Source organism: Chelmon rostratus, chromosome 20, assembly GCF_017976325.1.
Source record: "Chelmon rostratus isolate fCheRos1 chromosome 20, fCheRos1.pri, whole genome shotgun sequence".
Taxonomy (NCBI): Eukaryota; Metazoa; Chordata; class Actinopteri; order Chaetodontiformes; family Chaetodontidae; genus Chelmon; species Chelmon rostratus.
Genome location: NC_055677.1, coordinates 10,313,084 through 10,335,742, shown reverse-complemented (window position 1 = coordinate 10,335,742; position 22,659 = coordinate 10,313,084). Strand labels below are relative to the sequence as shown.

General features: G+C 42.7%; 2 protein-coding genes across 2 annotated transcripts; both read left to right on the top strand.

Annotated features, from left to right (window-relative positions):
* Nucleotides 1-1,119: 1,119 nt before the first annotated feature.
* Nucleotides 1,120-9,339, top strand: atp6v1ab (ATPase H+ transporting V1 subunit Ab). Its single transcript, XM_041961203.1, has 15 exons — nt 1,120-1,232; nt 4,025-4,128; nt 4,312-4,440; nt 4,667-4,881; nt 4,961-5,098; nt 5,182-5,333; nt 5,435-5,597; nt 5,678-5,786; nt 5,873-5,995; nt 6,548-6,662; nt 6,767-6,830; nt 6,928-7,131; nt 7,290-7,384; nt 7,501-7,672; nt 8,599-9,339. The coding sequence occupies exons 2-15, from the start codon at nt 4,047-4,049 to the stop codon at nt 8,689-8,691; spliced, it is 1,854 nt and encodes a 617-aa protein (XP_041817137.1). The 5' UTR covers nt 1,120-1,232; nt 4,025-4,046; the 3' UTR covers nt 8,692-9,339.
* A 456-nt stretch (nt 9,340-9,795) lies between these two features.
* gramd1c (GRAM domain containing 1c) lies at nt 9,796-21,321 on the top strand. Its single transcript, XM_041961703.1, is given in 19 exon segments — nt 9,796-9,838; nt 9,841-9,952; nt 10,575-10,689; nt 11,113-11,236; nt 11,992-12,092; nt 12,485-12,580; nt 12,672-12,752; nt 14,876-14,994; nt 15,087-15,243; nt 15,330-15,483; nt 15,576-15,719; nt 15,934-16,052; nt 16,141-16,283; nt 16,369-16,472; nt 16,804-16,974; nt 18,027-18,093; nt 18,382-18,501; nt 18,905-19,010; nt 19,812-21,321. Coding segments are annotated over 19 exon segments (2,145 nt in total). The 3' UTR covers nt 19,881-21,321.
* Nucleotides 21,322-22,659: the final 1,338 nt, after the last annotated feature.

Sequence of the window (22,659 nt, the reverse complement as noted above, 5' to 3'; positions counted from 1 at the left end):
ACAGCCTGTGAGTCCACACTCAGGGCAGTATACCCATGAGTATTTATGGACGTTAAAAGTACTTTCATTTTTATAACAGTTTCTGTAGTTTTTCAAGATGAAGTCAAACAAACAAACAGACAACGAAAGCAAATTTTCTTTTTTTTTGGTACCCTGTCACGAAAACAAAATTAAAACATAAAGCTTGTCTTATATACACGATCAGACCGCTTAAAATATGTGTCTATAAATATATATATTGAAGAGACAGCATTTCTTTTCATTGCCAGATTTCGGATTATATTATTAACTGGGGATACTTAGATCAAATAAATAATTAATCACGGCAATTTGTGACAGCGCCTCCATTTTGGCTCAAATATTGCTGTAAAGATATTTAGCTTGTTGAAAGATAGACTCCTCGCCTTGGTGGTCTCGCACCCTGTCGGAAAGTAAAATGTAATGTTAGCTGCTAGGGGGTCATGGGGCAACTGATAGCTGTTGGCCCTTGTTCTCTATAGTTGCTTTAACTATATGCTAAATTATTTAGGACTATATCAACATAGAAAAAGAAATACTATTAAATATTGATACTATTTTAAAAGAAAATGTTATTGTAAGAGCATTTTTATAGGGGCCGCCCTTTACGAGACAGAGCATCAAGATTAGGTAAAAATGCAGGAACCACTTAGCCAAGGGCATGTAACAACAACAACAACAACAACAACAACAACAACAACAACAACAGTAATGCAGGTGAACATAAAATTTCTGCAGCATTTAAGTCAGAAACATCTGCAGCATCACCACACTCACCCAGTACTCATTTTAGCAGTCTGACACAATCCCATACATGCAGTTACTGGTAAGTAGAGGTCATTTTTACTAATTTTTGTACACTTTTTATTCTTTTATTATTCCTGCTACTCTTGCTTTCTGCCTGTAACAACCATATTTAATTAAGTTTTATATTAACTTATGACAAGAAAGTAGTTGGAAAACGTTCGGCTCTTTGTAGAACTTGCTGTAGACTATTACTGATCTCGCGCGATCGATCCCCAACGCTCACCGCTTGAAAAATCTTTGCGGTGGTGCCGGGGCGGATCCAAAATGGCGCCAGTTGCAGGGGCCCAGCAGTAAAACCGAGCAGCGAGTGAATGAAGTCAGCTGATCTCAGGCTGCTGTCACGCATCGCAGGACCCATCGTTTCTCTCTCGAGGCAAGACAGTGAACGACCACTTCACAACCAGACGGTAATTATTATGTTTTTTGTTTAACTGTGTTGCACAATTTTGATAGAATAAACCAAATTTGGCTTTGTTGTGTGTTGGCAATGAAATCATTTAGCTACTCCGTTGCGCCAAAACGTTACAGAGCCAGCATTTTTCAGCCAGGCCGAGAGACCAGTCTTGCTATCGTTTTCATATCACCGAATAATCTACGGAGGTAGCTAACGTTGTTTTCACCGTTAAGACAAACTGGGATCGAGTGGGCATTACAGACGTGTCTATTCATGATTTCTCTGCCGGATTTTAGACTCTGCTTCCTGTGTCAGTTAAGCTAGCTAAGGTACAGTTTCGAGGAATGCTATCAAACTGAATATCCTGCATTGAGATCAGTTTCAAAGCGATGCTACAAAGCCACGGCCATCATATACCACATAACAGGTAATTTTTATGGCATTTAAATACTATTCGTATGACTTTCTCCATTAGAACAGAATAATTTAGCTGAGCTTCATGCGATCAGCTACCTGCATTGGAGGAGTCTGCAATTAACATCAGTGTGTCAGTGTTTTTCTCGGTCATGTCACTCATATGTAACATTTCTGAGGCTGTGTTTGCACAGACACCAGTACCTGCATGCACATGCATCTTCTCAGTCATGCTGCATTGTTGTCCTTTAGCTTAAATACCCAGTAATGAGCACACGCAGACAAAATGCCTTATTCAGACCTAAAATTACAGAAAACACACACACAAGCATTCTTGTCTCTGCCTGCTTTACATGCTGTTTTTCTATTCAGACACTTTAAAGTTGTCATTTGGTGACAAGAGTTTCCCACCTTTCTCTACTGTTCCTAACGAATTAGCCAGCATGACCTCTAAGGCCGGGATAATGAAGGGTAAAATTATTTTTAAAATGCCTCATGCTCATTTTCTGTGGAGGATTGCAGTCAGGAGTGAGAATTTCTCCAGTGTTTCCACACTCAGTCATGATTTGTACTTCCCTGTTTTGCACCACGCTGGTTTTCCACTTCCTTAAAGAGACTCATAGAGAGGCCAGCCAGTCATGTGCCAGGATCATATGATCGAGTGTCATGTCTGTAGTGGCAGTCAGGATTATTACAAGAGAATTTGACCCCCCTGTATAGGAGTTTGTATCACCTATTACTGTAATATTACTGTCTTAAAAGGCTTTTATTTTTAAAAATTTCATGTAATTTTTGGAGTTATAATTTATCAAGCAGGTAGAGAGCTGTGTGTGATCTTTATTTAAATTAATCATTAGAACAGTACATCTTATCTTCAAACTGAATGCTGCTCTTCAGAGGCTTTTCATCAGGTACACATTGTTACTTCAGTTGTTTAGATTTACCTGTAGGTTTGTTGAGATGACAACAAACATGATTACTAATTGCAAATTGTAAGGAAGGGAATTTTGTAGTTTGTGGTCCTTACCAGAAGAACAGTGTGAAGCTGTGGAAGGTGTCATTCCTGTAATTCCTGCATTGACCCATTGGTGGAGCTACTATATTCCTGCACAGATGGGCCAAGCAGCCTAGCGTAAAACAGGAAGGTCTGTACATCATTGGGAAGGACAAGAAAAGGGCACGGATGCTGAGTGCTGTATGTTTGATACAGTTGTCAGATAGGGAATGAGAAATGAGGGATGCAACAATTAAGTAGTGTGAGCACATTGATTGATGTCTGATAAATACAGTACACAGCAGATAAAGCTGCTCTTTAACGTGTGCACAGCATCTGCAGGCAGCTCTCTGTGGGGATGGGTTCATGTCACGACTGAATGCAGCTTGACTTTGTGTTTGTGTTGCTGCATGGAGCTGAATGGAGTCCAGCAGATATGTGATTTGAAAACATGAATCTTTTACCCTCCTGTATACATTCCTCTGTGTAGAAAAAGACACACGTGCGCACGTACAGTATGTGAAGGCAAAACAGAGGAACGTGCTGCTCTGTGGGATTCCACTCTAATGTTAGTCTGACGCGTCAGACCGACTGTAAAACTGGACCTGAAGTGTGTGCGCCAAGCAGGAGACAGAGACGAGAGGGGTGGCCCAGATCAGCCTCCGTAATGCTGAGAAATAGAGTGAGCAGCATTGAGTCGTGAGCAGTGATGTTGCTGTATTTCCCTGGCGGTTTCCATGGTTACAGTAGGAGGTGCCACTGCCAAGGTACCAGTGCAGTGCCAGGCAAATACTTGTCTGTGAATTTCTGGATTCTTCTTTATGTTTTAAATACATTTTCTATTTAATGTTTTATTTTTAATCGTCTGTTGTTTCACATTATCCTCTGTTGTTTATTTCGTTGTGTCACAAATCACACTCTGTATGGCACTATTTTTTTATGCGGCCCGGAAATTTGCAACGTAACAAACATGGAGGAGAGTGAACTTGAAATTCCGAACAGGAGAAGACCGCTGACCAGCTGAGACTGAAAACCCATGATTTGCAAAATGTTGCATTCAATTCAATGAAAAATGATGAACAACAGAAAATATGAGCTACACAGATTGTTCATATTAACCAGGTAGTCAATGTTGGCCCAGTTCTGAAACACATTGGTAACATCGACTCTTCACAGCAGTTATCAAAGCACTCTTACCCACAGCTGCTTAATGGCTGCTACTAAAAGTTCCTAATAATTCAAATGTACACACAGAGGTTATGTTGTCCAAAGAGACCACTGCAGAGGAGAGAATGGCCTCTCCTGCAGTCCTCTGGTTAACTTTCTCCTTTTCCTTTAGTTCTCTGTTCCCTGATTTCTCCCTCACAATATCCCTGTCCTCTCTGCCCTCCTTCCAGTCAGACTAATAAACCTGTGAAGATGGACATGTCCAAGCTGCCCAAGATCAGGGATGAGGAGAGAGAGAGCCAGTTTGGATACGTTCATGGAGTCTCTGGACCAGGTTGGCACACGTGCATAAGCACCATCGTCACTATCAAACAAATAACAGAATTACTGAGCACATATTTATGATTCTGAGCTGAGACAGGAAATAAAAGAGGACAGGCTTTTTTTATTTTGGCTCGCTGGGGTTTAATTGTTTAACTGCATTCAGTCTGATTGTTTACCTCTTTTGCTGTTGTAGTGGTGACAGCGACGGCCATGGCAGGAGCAGCCATGTATGAGCTGGTCCGTGTCGGCCACAGTGAGCTGGTGGGAGAGATTATCAGGCTGGAGGGAGACATGGCCACCATCCAGGTCTACGAGGAGACATGTATCCTTTTGTCCCTGCCTTTGCTTGATGTCGCAGCTTTCATAGTAATCCCTTATATGGCTGCTGTAAGGTGTACATTCTTTTACAATGATCAGTTTGATTCAGTCAAAGGCAAGAAGTGTGAATGTGAATCTCTGCAGGACCACTGTGATCTACACCTTAAATTGTATAGATAGATATATCTCCTGCGTTCCCGTCCACACTCTTTTCCTGAGCTTGAATCCAGCTGGTGTATGTGTTGGAGATCCCGTTCTGCGGACGGGGAAACCTCTCTCTGTGGAGCTGGGTCCAGGAATCATGGGGTCCATCTTTGATGGTATCCAGCGACCACTAAAGGACATCAATGACCTCACACAAAGCATCTACATCCCCAGAGGTGTCAACATCGGAGCCCTCAACCGAGACCTCAAGTGGGAGTTTAATCCCAGCAAGAGCCTGCGGGTATGTGACTGACCTCAGACCTTCAGCCAGACGTGTTTAAATTATCAGGTGAATAAATCCTTTCTTTAATCACCGTTAGGTTGGAAGTCACATCACAGGGGGAGACATCTATGGCATGGTGTTCGAGAACTCCCTCATTAAGCACAAGATCATGCTGCCTCCCAGAAACAGAGGCACTGTGACCTACGTGGCTCCACCCGGAAGCTACGACGTCAACGTGAGTCCGCCATACCTCCGGCTACAGCTGCGAAGTAACGGTTAGATGTTGCTTTGTGTTGATGGCGTGCGTCTTTCTGTCAGGACGTGGTGATGGAGCTGGAGTTTGAAGGGGTGAAGGAGAAGTTCACCATGGTGCAGGTGTGGCCCGTCAGACAAGTGCGACCCGTCACAGAGAAGCTGCCCGCCAATCACCCGCTGCTGACCGGACAGAGAGTGCTGGACGCCCTTTTCCCGTGAGTCCCCATCTTCTGTTTAACCTTTTCACTCGAGACACGTTGAAAATGTTTTACCCAGCAGCACCTTTCCTGCACTCTCCTCTCTTCTCTGTGTGAAGATGTGTGCAGGGAGGAACCACAGCCATCCCAGGAGCCTTTGGCTGTGGAAAGACTGTCATCTCTCAGTCCCTGTCCAAGTACTCCAACAGCGACGTCATCATCTACGTAGGCTGCGGAGAGCGTGGTAACGAGATGTCAGAAGTACTGCGAGACTTCCCCGAGGTGGGTAGCGAGAGCGCCGGCATTGTATCCCAACTAGAGTGACTTTGACTGGTGTTCTGACGGTGTTGTCTGGCCAACAGCTGACTATGGAGGTGGACGGGAAGACGGAGAGCATCATGAAGAGAACTGCACTGGTTGCCAACACCTCCAACATGCCTGTAGCTGCCAGAGAAGCCTCCATCTACACAGGTATCTAGCACACTCTATCACACTGTATGCTAGAACTTCCTCTCCTTCCTTCTGTTGTTGCATACTGACTCAGTTTCTTTGGGCAGGAATCACGCTGTCTGAGTACTTCAGAGACATGGGATACAACGTGAGCATGATGGCTGACTCCACCTCCCGTTGGGCCGAGGCTCTCAGGGAGATTTCCGGCCGTCTGGCTGAGATGCCTGCTGGTAAGATTAGAGTCTCTGGGAGATTATAGTCAGAGCAAAAGGCAGATTCAGGCTCCACTGTCTCTGGCAACAGCAAGTTGCCATTTATCCAGTGGCATCAGACTCTGGATTTACAGAAAATGAGATTTCTATAAATCAGGTCTTTTGTCATGATCAGTATCTGCTTTATAAAAGGAAGTAGAAGTGAATCTGTGAATTTCACAAACTAACAAAGTCTTGCGCAAAGAACCGCTCTCTGTTCTGCCTTTGTCAGAACCAAAGAAGAAAACTTTTGGTCATAATGTACATGTACTTTTTCTTGGTTGCTGATTTCTTACAGCTTTTGCCTTTTAGATAAACCATCGAATGGCACAAGGTTGTGCAATCTGCTCCTCCAACTCCAGCTGAAACAATTGTTTCTTTAAAATTTGAATCTCTGCAGAAGCCGGTGCTTGTGTCTCTTTGTTTTGAAAAAGAAATCCGGTGTAGCGGCGCATTTCTCATGTTAACCTAGTAGGAAGCATAACACTAGTCTGCTTGTGTAAAACGAGTGTTTTGTGTTTCTGCACACAGACAGTGGTTATCCTGCCTACCTGGGCGCTCGTCTCGCCTCCTTCTATGAGCGTGCAGGAAGGGTGAAGTGTCTGGGCAACCCTGAGAGGGAGGGCAGCGTCAGCATCGTTGGAGCGTGAGTACTGCTTTAGTTTGGCTACTAGAGGGAGACATTACTCCGCACATCTTGTCTGGACTGCAAGTGGAACACAAGTTACATGCAGCTGTTCTTCTTCTCAGTGTATCGCCTCCTGGTGGTGACTTCTCTGACCCTGTAACTTCAGCCACCCTTGGTATTGTACAGGTAAATGATCTAATTCAGACCTCACTGTTGCTCCAGTGAAGCTTTGTTGATTTGAGGTGCTCAGCTCTACGCTTTATTATGTTCTTTTCTCCCTCAGGTGTTCTGGGGTCTGGATAAGAAGCTGGCTCAGAGGAAGCACTTTCCCTCTGTGAACTGGCTGATCAGCTACAGCAAATACACTCGCGCTCTGGATGAGTATTATGACAAGCACTTCCCTGAGTTTGTGCCCCTGCGTACCAAGGCCAAGGAGATCCTGCAGGAGGAGGAGGACCTGGCTGAGATCGTGCAGCTCGTCGGAAAGGTAATGCATCACAAAGGTTTGATCTTTCGATAAACTTAATCTGATTTTCCCCGTCTCTGTCTTCAAAGTCAGAAAGTCAAAACTCAAAAAAGTCACATATTTATTTTATATCTGCTTGTCCAACACATTTTTAAGTCAGTTTAATTTTTTTTTAACAGGCATCGCTGGCAGAAACAGATAAAATCACGCTGGAAGTGGCCAAACTGATTAAAGATGACTTCCTGCAGCAGAACGGTTACACTCCTTATGACAGGTAACATCTAACCCAACACAGCATGTACTCACTCATGCTGGAGAGAAAGCATGTAAATCTGATCTAAAATGGCTTGAAATTACTGATCGAATCTACCGTACAACTTATCTCCTCAGGTTCTGTCCCTTCTATAAGACAGTGGGCATTCTCTCCAACATGATCTCTTTCTACGACATGGCACGGCACGCGGTGGAGACCACAGCCCAGAGCGACAACAAGATCACTTGGGCCATGATCAGGGAGCACATGGGAGAAATCCTCTACAGGATCAGCTCAATGAAATTCAAGGTGTGTGTGTATGTGCTGTTTGTTTCCTCTGCCTGGTGTTAATTTAGTGGTTCACAGGTTGGTTTTAAATTTATAGGATAGCAAAGAAAAGGCATTTGTTAACATATTTACATGTGTTTTTTTTTTTCTTCTAACCCAACATTTCAGAAAACTTTTTGCTTTTCAAGCTCTGAGATTTATGACCACATGAAATCAATTTTTTTTAATTTAAAGCCTCCTGCAGAGGTCATAAGATAAAAAAGTTGAAAACGACTGTTTAAATGTTGCCAAATTTTGACATTTTATTTGACTTTTGCTTCATCAACCTACAGTATTCGTTGTTTGTAATGTCATGACAGGAAGTCTGCCAATACATCAGATGAGTGTCTGTTTGCTTTGAGCTTGTTGAGGTGTTGTTGGCTGCAATACATCAGGTGCAGTTAAAAGTAGTAAGGAAGAGGAAGGTAAATTTAGTTGTCTATAAAGGACAAAATACCCTGCATTGCTTTAATTGTATCTGATGCAGTGACCTCCAACCACCAGTTATCTATTTTTAAGAGAGGCCTGACCAAGAGGGCAGCATAAAATGCTTTACAATAGTAAAAACAACATAAACAGGTTAAGAAAACTGTCCGATGCTACAAAAGAGTGCAGACAATATCCAGTTAAAATGCGTAATCATGCATGAGTTTCCAAAACGAGGTAAAAACATTGACTGTTTGAGAGTGCTATTGTTCAGATCCAGAACTGAAAGTGATCAGCTCAAGTCTGCATTGTACCAGAAAGAGGGGGCACTTTGGGTTTTTTTTTTTTTTGCCTTCCTCAAGGAAATAACACCAGGAAAACACAGTGCGAAAGATGGCCAAAGCTCAAGCCCCACCGATCATGTGCAGAGTCTACTTAGGCTTCCTGCTTTGTGCTCAGACTGTATTTCTCTGTCGATCCAGGACCCAGTGAAGGACGGCGAGGCGAAGATCAAGGCCGAGTATGCTCAGCTGTTGGAGGACATGCAGAACAGCTTCCGTACGTTGGAAGAATAAGCCTCTCGCCACCTTTTCCGGATTTCATCTCTGAGCCCTCCACTGCAGAATCACATTCCACCTCCTCGTATTCCCGAAGACCTGCGTGCCCCCCTGCCCCCCCCACCCCCCGACCCCCCCTGCTCCTTTTTTGTGAGTGATTGCGTGAATGTGTGTGTGCACGCGCATTTTCATGTGGAGGGAAAAGAGAGAGATGTACTGTATTCATTATTTGTTGCCTCGTATCGGCGTGCTCTGGATCCTCTGCATGGTCACCGATCGTGCGTGCGTATGTGTGTGTTTGTGTGTGTGTGGGGAGTTAATGTGTACGAAAGAGGGATCTTCACCCCGTTTCTTCCTATCTCTGTTTACATGATTTCTGTGTGTAGCCGTGTTACTCTTCCTGAAGAGGATTGTTCGGTTGATGTATTGTAATTCATAAACCATCTGTACAGAAGAGTATTGAATATAAATTTAATAAGATCAGTCTATTTATTGCGAGCATTTTTGACGTGAAGGCTTCGTCGTTCTTTCTTTTTGTTTTTATGGTTGTGTTTCACGCTGTGCAGTGTCGTGTACTTTGCTGTGTGAATGTGTAAGAGTCGGACTCCGACGCTCTGCTGTCCAATACTTTCATCATGTTACTCCCAAAGATTAAAACATGGGGAAAAAAACAACGTGTGTGTTTGTCTGTTTGACCTCATAGTTTTCTGATGATGCCACCAGAGCTGCTGAACTGGTTCCTCTGCATGTCACTCATAGCCTCCCACACCCTGTCCCACAGAATCGTTTGTGCATAGAAATCACTTTTAACCACTTAATTATTCTAATTTTAAAAGGCCAGAGCGAGAGTAAGTGCTTGCAACTAATAAAAGTAAAGATGAGCGCTTGTGATTTTAAAAGTATTACGTAATTGTTAAAAAAACTTAAACTCCATGGAAGTAAACGCATCACACTGCAGTAGTTTGCTCACCTGAGCACATGGAAAATAAAGGAGCATCCTTTTAACAAGTTGAATACATTGTGATTAAATGAAGGGAAAGGTCATTTTGGAGCCCTTAGTTACGTGAGGACCAATTAGCGTCACCCATGAGGTGACAACTCCCTTCAGGTATGCTTTGTCGGATGAGATACACCTGCAACAAGGCGCACGAGCAGAGCGTGTCAGCCCTTCGCGAGCTTCAGATCGTTGTGGGACAAACTGGTGTTTTCTTGGCTTGTTTTTTTTAACTGACTCGCGGAGTTCAGAGAAATCAGAGACCCTGGGTCCACTCCGGGCGAGGTAAGTGACTAATAGCAGTTTAACCCGCATGTGGAGACACGTCAAAGGCGCAGCACGCCTGTGCGCTCAAGGCGCGCTGCGTTTTAGTTAAAAGACACGTTTGACGGCTTTACAAATCTGATCTAATCTTCTATCATCCCGGTTTCGTTTGCAAGACTTGACATCGATGTTTGCTGATCGTTCCGATCAGTAGACACCACAATCTCACAGCTGAGGCTGAATACTGTGGCGGCGTCAGGTCGCTGTCATCGCTATGCGCATATTTCTGAAAATAGACATGTTTCGGACTTTGTGACACACTTGCGATCTTTCAACGCTGCTTTTCCTCTTAACGAAAACCATACAGTCTGAAGTGCATGAAAGTTTCTGTTCTTGACATGACTTCACTTCTTCCAGCGTCGCCCTCCCGTCAAACCAGTTCTGTTGCAGTGATAATGACTTCCCCTGCGGCCCTGCTGGATGTCCCTGATTACATTTACCGCCGAGGTTCAGATCATGTTCTGGGAGTGCAACTCTCAAAAGACCCACTCGTTCCCTCCAGTGGAGAGACTGGAGTGTGTGAGATGTGAGTCTGCAGCAGGGCTTAAGGGGTTTCACAGCAGCATCTCTTTTTTTATTTGAGCCGTGCAGCAGAGCAGATGGACCAGGTATCCAACCGGTCAGGAGTGGGCAGTGATGATATTACAGATGAGTCAACCTCCCTGATGGATGTCAGGTGGAGCTCTGATGAAGAAGAGGTAAAAAAAACAAACAAACAAAAAACCCCACTTCACGATCTGTAAAGATAAAGCTGGTTGTACATGACATTTAGATGAATGGATCCTTCATATAGATTTCACACAAATCTGCTGTAATGTTAACTATGAAGTGGGAAATCTTTGCCCTCTTGTGGGTAAGATTCATTAGGCCAGGTGTCACCTGACACAGATAGGACTGCAGCTGCCTCTGATGCAGGCTTATAATGCTGTTTAACATCTGCTCAAACTCACAGATGTTCCTTCCTAGTCTGTCTTATTCTGTTATACACAGCCTAAAATTTGTTCTTCTTTCTTGTACAAAGACAGAACAAATCCAATGTAACTTTATATATATACTATATTTGTGTGTGTGTGTGTGTATTCTCCTATTAAGTCAGTAATGTTTACATGTCCTCCAATCAGAGCTCCGACACTCAGGGGCAGTGCCTTGCGGCGCCTCAGACTCCTCTGCCGACCTACAAACAGAGGTTGGATGAATTTAAGAAGTTGTTCAAAGAAGTGCCGGAGTCAGAGAGACTCATAGCGGGTGAGTTACAAAGACTTCTCACAGACATGATAGTCCAGGATCCAGAGGTCTGTTTTATTGTATAAACTGATGACAATCTTTGCTGAGATCAAGTATGTAAATTTTCGATTTTTAAAAGATTTGCTCAACCATTTCTTCTCCCTTCTTTTTAAATTTTAATTTTTGTTCCTGCTGAAATGTAAATGCCTCAGAAAAAGTATTTAGACAAAGTGATGTGAAAACTATATCAAAGGAAAACTTACAGGGTGAGCAGCTCGTTAACAAGGGAGATTTCAGGATGAGGCTCGATCCTAAATGAAGCATTAATTGAAAAGAAAATAATGACATATACAAAAATATAGCGTTTAACGTTTAATGCAGTCATGTTCTCTGGTCAACGACAAACCTCCAATCACATGATCGGTGATAACTAGCCAATATGTTCCCAATATTTATCTTACATTTCCCCTTAAAGACAGTTTAAAATGTTTTCCCCACACTGTGTGATAAAGTCACATTTACACTCCTGCATCTTTTAGTGTATTCAAATCCAAGACTCCATGTTTTTACAGCTCCACTGTCGCATTGCTCTGTAACTCAGCAACCATAAGACTTTGACTAGAAATGCTAATTAATTTCAAAACGATTTGTAAATAAAGATCAGTTTTATACTGATCATTAAACTGAATTATAAGTGGTCACATGCTGTCTGAAGTGGCCTGACAGGTTACAAAAAGACCTCAGGCAAACTCATTTGTACGGGTGTTTTCCCTCAGACTACCCGTGTGCCCTCCAGCGGGACATCCTCCTTCAGGGACGCCTCTTCCTCTCAGAGAACCAGCTCTGTTTCTACAGCAACGTGTTTCGGGGTACCAAGGTAATAGGAAAGTGGAGGAAGACAAGAGTGAAAGAGGGGGATGTGCAGCCCAGAAGCATTCATGTGACTGGAAATGTGTGCACAGAGGAAACGATACGCATTCCGCATCATGTGCAACAATTAGAGAAATAACACAGATACACTGATTGCTACATTTGCAGCCGCCTCACTGGGCTGTGGGCTAATCCAGCAACATCTGATTAACTCACTGCTGCGAGCATAAAGTTCACGCCTCTTCTTGACAGCTGCTAAAAGTCATTATAAGATGTCATCACAAAGTAACTCTTGAGTGGGGGACGGTCAGTCTGATGATGTGGATTCTTGTCTTTAGAGTATTGTTTGATAAGCATGTGCGCACCAACTACTGCAACCTTTCACCTTTTTTTTTATAGATCACACTGACTCTTAAAGACATCGTCACTATGACCAGAGAGAAAACAGCTCGGCTCATTCCCAATGCCATCCAGGTCTGCACGAGCGCAGAGAAGGTATACTGCGTTACAAGAGAACAGTAATTCAAGGTTTATTTCATATCAGATAAGCACACCACCGCTCATTACTGTACATCTTCACCCGCAGTTCTTCTTCACTTCCTTCTCAGCAAGAGAGAAAAGTTACCAGGGTGTTTTCCGCATGTGGCAAAACACGCTGTTGGACAAGGTAAGGCCCTGCTCCACTTACCTGCTACAACCTGACACAGACCAGTCTCCTAACTGCACACTCTCATCTGTTCAATCGTCATACTTCATCTGGGAGTGACCGTTATTCATGCAGATTCCTACAGATATATCACATGTATCTTTGTTGTTGTCCAACACCTCGACTGCTGTGACTAAATGCCTCCCAAGAACACCAGCAGGTCTGACTTTACCCCATTTTGCAGCACTTATCTAATCAGTCCAGAGTACATATCAAGCTGCCCCCGCCACACACTCTTTCCTTTGAGGTTATCAGTGCCGTTCTGCTATTGCATATAGGGTAAAGATCTGCAAAAAGCAGCACAGCAGGTTTGATCATTGAGTCCAACCAACACACGCTTTTGTTTATTGTTCCACTTACTGAGGTACTTGGAATAATTTGTCAGGGATGTGGTTAAAGTTAAACCCACTAGAAGTCTGCTCCGCCACCTTTATTTGGAGAATCGTGTTCACCCAATTCTTAGCACTGTGAAAGTAGCGTATGAGTTGTTGGACAGGGGTTGAAGTGAAGAGCATAAAATGATCTGTAGCGTCAGTTGAAATGTAAGAGCTGAAATCAGTTGAAGTGTAACTGTAAAAAGCAGACGCAATTTTAAGCCCCGCAGGCAGTTGATTTGCATTCGAGCCCAGGAATGGCAGACTCCGCCAACATTCAGTGGATTGATTTCATGTAAAATCATAGCTTTAAAAATTTTGAAGCGTTGATGTGCAGAGGCTAAAAGCAGCAAAGCATCAGGTGGAGGGCAGGCTAACAGATGAAAGCAGTTGAAACTTTGACTTAAGATGAATGTTTCATATTATATTCCTACGCTCCAGTATAACAGGGACAGAGTTAAAAATGACACCACCAACCCAGTTTAGCCATCTTCATTTGTACCAATTCTTTGCACAGTCACAGCAGATTGTAAGATACACATGAATAGAAGTGATTAATTTAACACAGAGCGCATGATTCGCATTAAAACAACATATTTTTAAGAGGAGATATGAGCGTCACTTCTCCTTTTAATGTGATCTCTTCAGCTGCCTGTTCCTGTAGACAGGCACTGTGGCAGTCTACTCACAGGGGTGATAGTCTGCTGGGATCTGGAGCACAAACACAAGGTATAAAAACATCGCCTTCCAAAGTTCATTGACCCCCTCCAGGTGTGGCCAGAAGGGCTCATTTACATGCTGCCTCCACCCGCTCAAGGCGCTCTTGACGCTCCGCTCGTCTCGGGCATAAAACTGTGAGCGCAATCGCATCGAGAGCGAAGCAGTTTCTCCCACCGCGCGAATCGTCAGTGAACCGGACTTTCGGCAGGTAGAGCGAGCTTTTATTCACCTTTCACACGGTCGATCCATCTGGGCGGTGCGTCTCTGCGCAACTCAACTCGCTCATATCCGGGACTTCCTGATCTGTGAGAGCGCCGTGCGTCCAGGTCACAGATCAGAGTTTTGACAGCCAGGTGGACGCTCACAGCTGCGGGGAAATGTCCTCTGACAGGTACGTGAAGTCTGTGTGGACGGATATGAGACTTTCTCTCGGTTTTAGATGCGCTAAAACACCGCATGCGGTTCCATATGGCGAGTCTGAATATCCAGTCTGAATAAACAGGCCTAAAATAGTACAGATGTTTGTTTGTGTTTGTTTGTTTGTTTTAACCATTATAGCACTCGTATCAGCACATCTTGTTGTAATCTGTTATTCTAGCTGACTTTTCAACTTTTTTCCCTCTGAACACCTTCTGATTGTTTTTTCAGGTATTTATTATTTCTTGGTGATATTTTAAGACTGTGTCTCTGGTGGGTGTTCATTTTCTCTCCAGCAGCAGAGAGTAGACAATAAACTGAAGTTGTTTGTCACCCATGGAGATAAGACTATTATAGTGTGTGGAGGCTACGTGTTTCCAGGTTACCTGCACCTGCCTCAGATTTGGAGTCAAAGTGTTTGGCTGTTTGTTCTCATTATGGTTCCTATCAGTCAAATCAGAGTCCTAATTAGCCTAGAGGAAGAGATATCTACAGAAGCTGATTGCCAAGCAAGCCTCTGGTTGATGTTTCCACATCCCTGTGACCTCCTTGTTTTTCTTTTTCCACTTTCAGCCTCTGACCAGCTTGGAGTTGTGGCAGATGGTTAAACAGAATTATGGGTATGACTTGGGCCTGAGCCATGAAGAGATGGACAGCTTACAGATATCAGCAGAATCAAGCATGCAGAACAGGTCAGCACACACCCCACTTGCATGCCCTCCATCCTCACACACACAATCACAGTGTGCTGTAATGTGATGCCACCTGTCTTGTTTGTCTGCAGCCTGACAGTGAAGCCTGGTGGCAATGATGGTCTAGGGAGGCTGGAGCGGACCCCCTCCCTTCGTGTCCCTGGGTTGGAGCATGGGCCCTTAGAGGCCTCCACGCCTCAAGGGGAGGACTTGCCTTCCCCTCTTGGCTCACAAAACTCTTCAAACATGGTATTAAAAATGATATTTTTGTTTTATTGCAGACTCCGCATGTCTGAATCTCTTAACGCCTCATTTTTATCTATCGCCCTCAAAAGGATGACTCTCGCAACACCACGTCTCAGCGATGCAGCCCTTTGCCGGACCGCCTCGCACCAGAACAGGTTTCCAAGCGCTCCTCGCTTACTCTCGACCTCAATGCCAACGAGAATGGTGCGTCTGAGCAGAGCGGTTCAGAGAGCTTCGAAGACAGTAAGAGGACACACCCCAGCCACTGGAGGAGTATTTTTTTTTTTTATCTTTGTTGTTTAAATACCCCTCACCCCCTTTTTTTGTTTCCTCAGTGGAGGAGCGAGTGGGTTCGTCCGAGGTGCAGGGTCGAATCTATCTGAACAAGGTCTTCCACATCAGCGCGAACAAAATGTTTGAGCTGCTATTCACCGACTCCAGCTTCCTCCGCAGGTTCATGAACATCCGGAAGATAACCAGTAAATATTAAACCTGCTTTAATCCACATTTAAAGGCACAGCCAAGGACATCTGTTGCAGTGCTTATCTGCATGTAGCAATGTTTATCTTTATGGATCCTGTTAAATGAAGAGTAAAATAAATCAAATTATTGTCAGCCACACCTGAGACAACCTTCAGTGCTATCTAACCAAAGTTTCATGTGTAATACTCATGTTGTTTTTTGTATTTTCAGACGCCAGCTTTGCTGCTTGGCAAAAAGACGCCTCAGGAAACATGAAGAGAAGCTTAAATTACACAATTACCATCAACAACCCTCTGATTGGCAAGTTCTCCACCGCTACAGAGAACCAGGTGTGTTTACATCCATGTCAATGGTGTGTGCACGCTTCAATGGGTGAATTGTGGCTCACTGCTTATTTGTCCTCTAATTACCTCTCAGACGCTGTACAAAGAATCCAGGGATGGCCAGTATTACCTGGTGGACTCGGAGGTGTACACTCACGACGTTCCCTATCACGATTACTTCTACACTCTAAATCGGTACTACATCATTCGGAACTCGAAGCGGAAGTGTCGACTGAGGTAAGGTGTTATGAGCCAGTCAGTTATCAGTTTGGATTTACATTTTTGAAGTGACTGCCATTTAAACTGTCTGTTGTGCTGCCAGGATCTGTACCGATGTGAAGTACAGGAAGCAGCCGTGGGGCCTGGTCAAGTCCTTTATCACCAAGAACTCCTGGAGTGGCATAGAAGACTATTTCAGACAGCTGGGTGAGTCGAGAGCACTGTGGACCCAGAAGAGAGAACTTCCCTGTCTTTTTCCTGTAGCCTGTGGTTCATTTTTATCTCTGATCTGATATGAACAGTTTCCTCCAACGTGCATCAACCTCAGCAGTGAATCATTTTACAGCTGCTTTTGCAAGGAAGGAGAAAACATAAAATAATAGGCAATATTAGCCATTTTAATTTCTCAGTACACTTTCATCAAGTATGTACAGATTTCTTGTTTTTTTAGTTATTTATTAAGCTTAACATGCTTTTCACAGTAACACCTGTTTAATACTGTCTCCCCTTCTCATCCTATGTGCTCGACTCTGTGCAGAGGCAGAACTGTTGGAGGAGGAAGCAGAGATGAACCAAGGAGGTGGAGACTCTGGGAAGATGAGTGGGCTTCGGAGGAGGAGGCGGACATACAGCCGGACTCTGCCAGAGCACATGAAGCCCAGCAAGCAGTACGGGCAAGACACCGAGCAGCACAGAGATGGCAACATGGGTATGACAGTATGCAGTACATGATGGCTTTAAAGGGTAGTTTGGCATTGTTGGTAAATGCATGTATTCACTTCATTGCTGAGAGTTTGCTGACAAGATCAACATCACTCTCGTGTGTGCGGTGAAGCTGCAGCCAGCAGACAGCTTAGCTTAGCATAAAACCTGGTAGCAGGAAGAAAACAGCTAGCCTAGCCACCAGCACCTCTAAAGCTCACTGATTTACATGTTATATCCTGTTCATTTAATCCATAAAAAAAACGTGAGGTTTATGTGCACAAAGAGCCACGAGGTTGCCTGGCAACCAGTGGAGACTCCAGGTAACTGTGTGCAGCTAAGAAACAGTCCACCCAACGATGCTGTAAAAGTGCAACATGCTGTTTTTATACTTTATTTGTGCAGCTCAAACAAGATATGAAGTACACTTTAGAGCTGCTCGTTGGCTTATTGTGTTACCCCAAAGCAGAGCCAGGCTAGCTGTTTCCCCCTGCTTCCAGTCTTTATGCTAAGCTAAGCTAATGTACTCCTGGCTCCAGCTTCATATTTAATGAACCAATATTGGTATCCATTTTCTCATTCTCAGCGAATAAGCATATTTTGAAATAAAAAGGCAAGCTATACCTTTTTAAGGATGCTTAGTTGAGTTCATTTTTATTTTTGATATTTTAATTGTAAATCGCTCAATCTGACTGATGTAAACTATGAACACGTGAGGCATTCAGCACCTCAAAATGGTCAACTGTAGTGCATCAACCATCCAGTTGCTCAACATGGTTGCTACTACTGCATCAAGAAACTCTCTCTTGACAAAGGCTTGCAAAGGTTGTGCAATCTGCATACCAGACAACAGCCACTGCTACAACGGCTCAAAATCAGAGGCACTATCTTGGTGTGTTGCTAAATGTTCCATGCCATTGGCAGGAAATATCTTCTAACTAGAAAAATGTTGCAAACCAGCGCAATACTTTCTCATGTTGACGGCAAACCAGGTTTTGTTGCAAACAGCTGGCACATATTCTTTTTAATCAGTAATTTATTGATCTGTCTATATTTCAGGCCCAATAGACATGAAAGGCTCACACAGATGGAACACTGCGACGATAGTGGCTGGGATGAGCGTGATGTAAGTTAACAAAATGGACACTCACCTGCGAGACAATGTGGTGCACACACAACTGTGCTTGTGTTTTTAAACTTCTGAGAATTTTATTTAGATATTAGCTGAATCTGGATGTCTTCTGTGTTATCCAGTGTGATAAATTGCTTTGATTGACGATTGATTGAAAATCATTAAGTCTAAAAGATAAGTGTGTGTGGTCATTTCTGGAATTTGCATGATTCTTTTGCCTCTCTTTCTGTCATTGTGTGCACTGGCGGTCAGATTAAACCCGGCACTCTCTGTCTCTTTCAGTTTGCTGATTCTGACGCTGATGAATCTGGGTCTGTTCTTTAAGTTGTGGGCCATGGAGGACGTAGCCCACCGCATGTACCTGAGCACAACGCATCGGCTGAGGGAGAGGAGTGAGGCCAGGTCGGATTACTTTCTGTTCCTTTGCGCACATGAATCTTTCCTTTTTGATTCATCGCCTGTCATAGATAGTGACTGTATCGGTACTTTGATCGCTCAGAAAGCAGAAGCCTTGGTGTGGGTAGAGAGGGGGAAGGGGTTAGTCTTCCTGCACTTTTTTTTTGTCTGTGTCGCTTAGCAGCCGACATACAAGAGAGCTCTTGTTCTAATGACTCACGATGTTCAAAATGCCTGTTTTTCAGTGTCAGTAAATGTGTTATGTAAGTGACATAGTCTTGCATCAGTGCTGCTCCACTAATTTCCTTCGCTTTATTTCTGCCTCTGTTTCTGTCTCTTCTGCTGCCTTCATGTAACAGACGAACATCATATCATGCATTTAAATTGGCTTCTTTCTGTTATTTAGCAGCTTCACCCCTGAATATGGACCCAGGCAGGTACCAGTGTATAAGACCAGAGAAGATATACAGCTGCTAAAAACTGTGCTGCAGGACTCAATCAACCTTTTAGAACAGGTAGGACGGAATGATTAAGATGCAAATGCGCTACATAAATGAAACATCTGATTGTTGCTCCAATTTTGTGATAAGTGTGGACATTATGCACTGCTTTGTGCAAAATAGTACATCTTATAGCCATATGGCACACATTATTTTGTAGTGTGTTGGTGTTTGTGATATACCTCTTTTACAAAAACAACAAGCTGAAAGATTTTTGAAAATGTGTTAAGGAAGTTACCGGTTCTGGCTGGGACCACTTACTTCCTGGAATCTCTACTGGTTGCCTGGGAACTGCTCAGAGCCAAGAAACAGCCCTGTACATAATCCCTGTTTAACAGCGGATTGACATTTTTAGATTTAACTTTTTGTATGGACTTAACAAATGAGATAATTTGTTAATTAGTGAGCTTTTGATGTGCTGGAAGGTGGATTTTGTTACCTCTGGACAGAGCCATGGTAACAGTTTCCCCAGGCTTCCAGTCTTTATGCTAAGCTAGCTAACCAGCTGCTGGCTATAGTTTAATATTTAATAGACAAACATGAAAATGGTTTAAAATGTCAAACTACTCTTTAAAGGAAGACTGTGTTGAGGTAAACTCAAATTAATATAGAAATTAATTAGGATCCATAAACTTAAAGAGATTTGCGTGTTTTGAACAGCGAGTTTGAAAAGTTGCATTCATTCTCCAGCTGTTACTGTCTATAGCCAGCAGGGGCTCGTCACTTAAATCCATAGCTGTCTTTTAAAGCTTAAAAAACAAAAACAACCTAAAGCAGGCGTTGCAGCCGCTGAGTCAGCTCTTCTTCTCCTCACAGCTCCGCAGCTCTCTGGTGGTGCTGCAGCAGAACTTTGCTTCGGCCAATCACACAGCGGCACCACAGTGACACGCCGCACCTGCTGACTACAGAGTTGCCTGTGCCCCTGGCCCTGTGGAGGAAACTGCCGCAGTCGACTACCTCTGAGGAAATCTCTGGTATCCAGTGACGCTGCCATGTAGACGTCCACAGACCCCCGACATGATGTGTTTGCCCCGGGTTACTCATCCCAAAGCCTGTGGTGGAGCATCAGATGCCAGGATATTTTTAAAGCTGTGCTCTGACTGCTGCGAGGACAAAGTTAAACCTGAGTCAGCCACACACGGAGCAGGGGATTTAGATTTCTGTAGGGTGCTATTGTCAGCTCCTTCGGCTGGCTTCTTTTTCACTCTTTTCTTTAGATGCATTGGATTTCAGAACACTCTTCCCTAACGTACTTTCCGATATTCAGATGAGCCTCGTGCCACACCAGATGAGCTATTGTAAATACTTTTATTTTTGTTTTATTCAAGGAAAGTGAATCACTGTTATTTAAAACAACTATTTTCTTTATTTACATGTTTGCACACATAATTTTTGCACAAGTGCCTTGTATATTAGGCAGTGTTTTAGATATCCTTTTGGATTTTTATTCATTCCAATAAAAACTGTAGAAACTCTAACTCAAATTTGAAAGTTTGTCCTCTCTTTTATAATCATAATCATTATCTCTTTTTTTTTTTGCATATATTAGCTGCAGGAATGACTAAGACATTAAATGTACATTAAATTGAAAATAGAAAAATAACCTCATACTTATACTAGTTTGCCTTTTTTCTTTTTCTTAAACCACATATTTGATTCATTATCTTCTAGCTCCATAGTGGATTGACTAATGGAGTTTTCTGTAAATTAAGCAGTCCAAAAAATGGTGGCATTCTTGATTTATCCTTACCACCTGTACATGCTTAATCTTTTTCCTCCTCCTTTTCTGCACTGAGCCAAGTTTAAAAAGTGTGATTTGGTTTATTTTTTTCTTATTCACTCTGATGTACTTTTAATAAAGGTGTAGGGTCAGTGAGACTATCTTAGGTTACCTCAGTGCAGTGCACTCACACTGTCAACACTAGATGCAAGTTTCTTCTGTGATTTTCAAATTGACATGTGCACTTATGTCATTTTTTTGATCAGTTGTTAGTGGTATGCCACTGCCATTGCCTTGAGCCTTGTTTGATGTTTACAGTTTTCACAGCATCCTTTTTTATAATTTGTTCAGCTGTTCTTACTTGAAACCACTTCTGCGAATTTTATGGTCAAGTTCTTAAAATTGGTTCCTGTTTGGTATGTTTTTAGCCATATTGCAATGCACTGTTTTAACAAACAAGATGTCTTGCCAGAATCCCGACTTGTTATTTTCATTACTGATTAGTCTGCCAAGTGTTTTCTTGATTAATCATTGTGAGAAAATGTAAGATATTTCATGTCAATAAAGAGTCTATAAAATTATGAAAAATATCCATCAAAATTTACCAGAGCATGACATAATTTAACATCTCGTTTTGAAGGAACAACCCAAAACGCTTCAGTTTACTATAACAAGAAATTAAGAAAACCAGCAAATCAAATTTAAGCAGCTGGTGCAAGTGAATTTTAGGCATTTTTGTTACCAAAATGAGAAATTATCAGAATCATTGCAGATTAATTTGTTTAATTGATTATCTGTTATGTGTCACTCAGCCACTGCTCTCGATGATTTCACGGAGTAGCTACAATACAGGTACTGAGATTGGAGCCTGACAAAAGCTGCACAGTGCAGCAAGCTGCATGGGTTGAGGGTGCTAAGCTCGTACCTGGAGGGATAATGCTATTATGAAATCAAATATATTTAGATGTTAAACAACAGACAGAAACTGCAGGCTTAAAGCTCCTGATTATGCATTGATTATTATATAGTTCTGGTTTCTTTGCTTTGGGAATTAACTGCTTAACTGCCTCAGAACAAACTGAAATAACCGTATTACTTTTTTAAAAGTCTGACTGGACTATAAGTACTAGAATTAATCATTAGAGATGATGCTGGTAGGAAGTGCACACTGGGTACTGTGCACTGCTGCTGGAAACAGAAATGGAAAACTTAGTGGGAGTAAAGCCAAACACGTCGATTCCTGTGTCACATGTGAAACACAAGACTATTGAGACTGTCTTTAATTATTGACCAGTAGCCTTTCCCTATTTACTTCAAGGGGAAATATCTGATTTCTTCAATTGTATCCTTACCATATATGATAGTATTACTGTGGTGATTATATGGAGATGACATGATCTCCTGTTGAATGCTCTATGGTATTATCCCTAAAGAGACTTCAATAAAGTTTTTTTTAGACTGTCCAGTGATGCAAAGTAAGCAGCACAATACTGTATTCTGGAGCACTTGAACTTTACTTGAGTTTTAATTTGACATAATACTTCTACATTTAAGAGGAAAATGTACTTTTTTATTCCAAAATAGTTTTAGTTACCATGGTTACTATTTGAGAATTCATACAAAACGCATTATCTTTCAGATGATTAAATTATAATGCATTTGTTTCCTTATCAAGTCATTTTTGTCAATTTGTTGGTTTATTTTTCTTTTTTATATTTCGGAAAGTTAGACTGAGCTGCCCAGCTGGATGTGTAGTGGTTAATATGAGCTAAAATGAGCCAAAATTAGCAAGAGTTTCAGCAATTTCTTTGTAGGATGGCAAAGTGATGGCCAGTCCTACTCTGCCTCTGATTGGCTAGTACTCGTCGCCTTTATCGGTTGGGTTGGTTAGGTGTGAGGAGTGAGATTGGTTAGGGTTACAGTAAGAGTTTCAGGGTAAGCCAA

Excerpts from the sequence above, each read along its gene's own strand:
- atp6v1ab (XM_041961203.1), top strand. The coding sequence starts at position 4,047 with ATGGACATGTCCAAGCTGCCCAAGATCAGGGATGAGGAGAGAGAGAGC. Across the intron at positions 4,882-4,960 it reads ATCCCAGCAAGAGCCTGCGG|GTTGGAAGTCACATCACAGG; the intron begins GTATGTGACTGA and ends AATCACCGTTAG. Across the intron at positions 7,132-7,289 it reads TCGTGCAGCTCGTCGGAAAG|GCATCGCTGGCAGAAACAGA; the intron begins GTAATGCATCAC and ends TTTTTTTAACAG.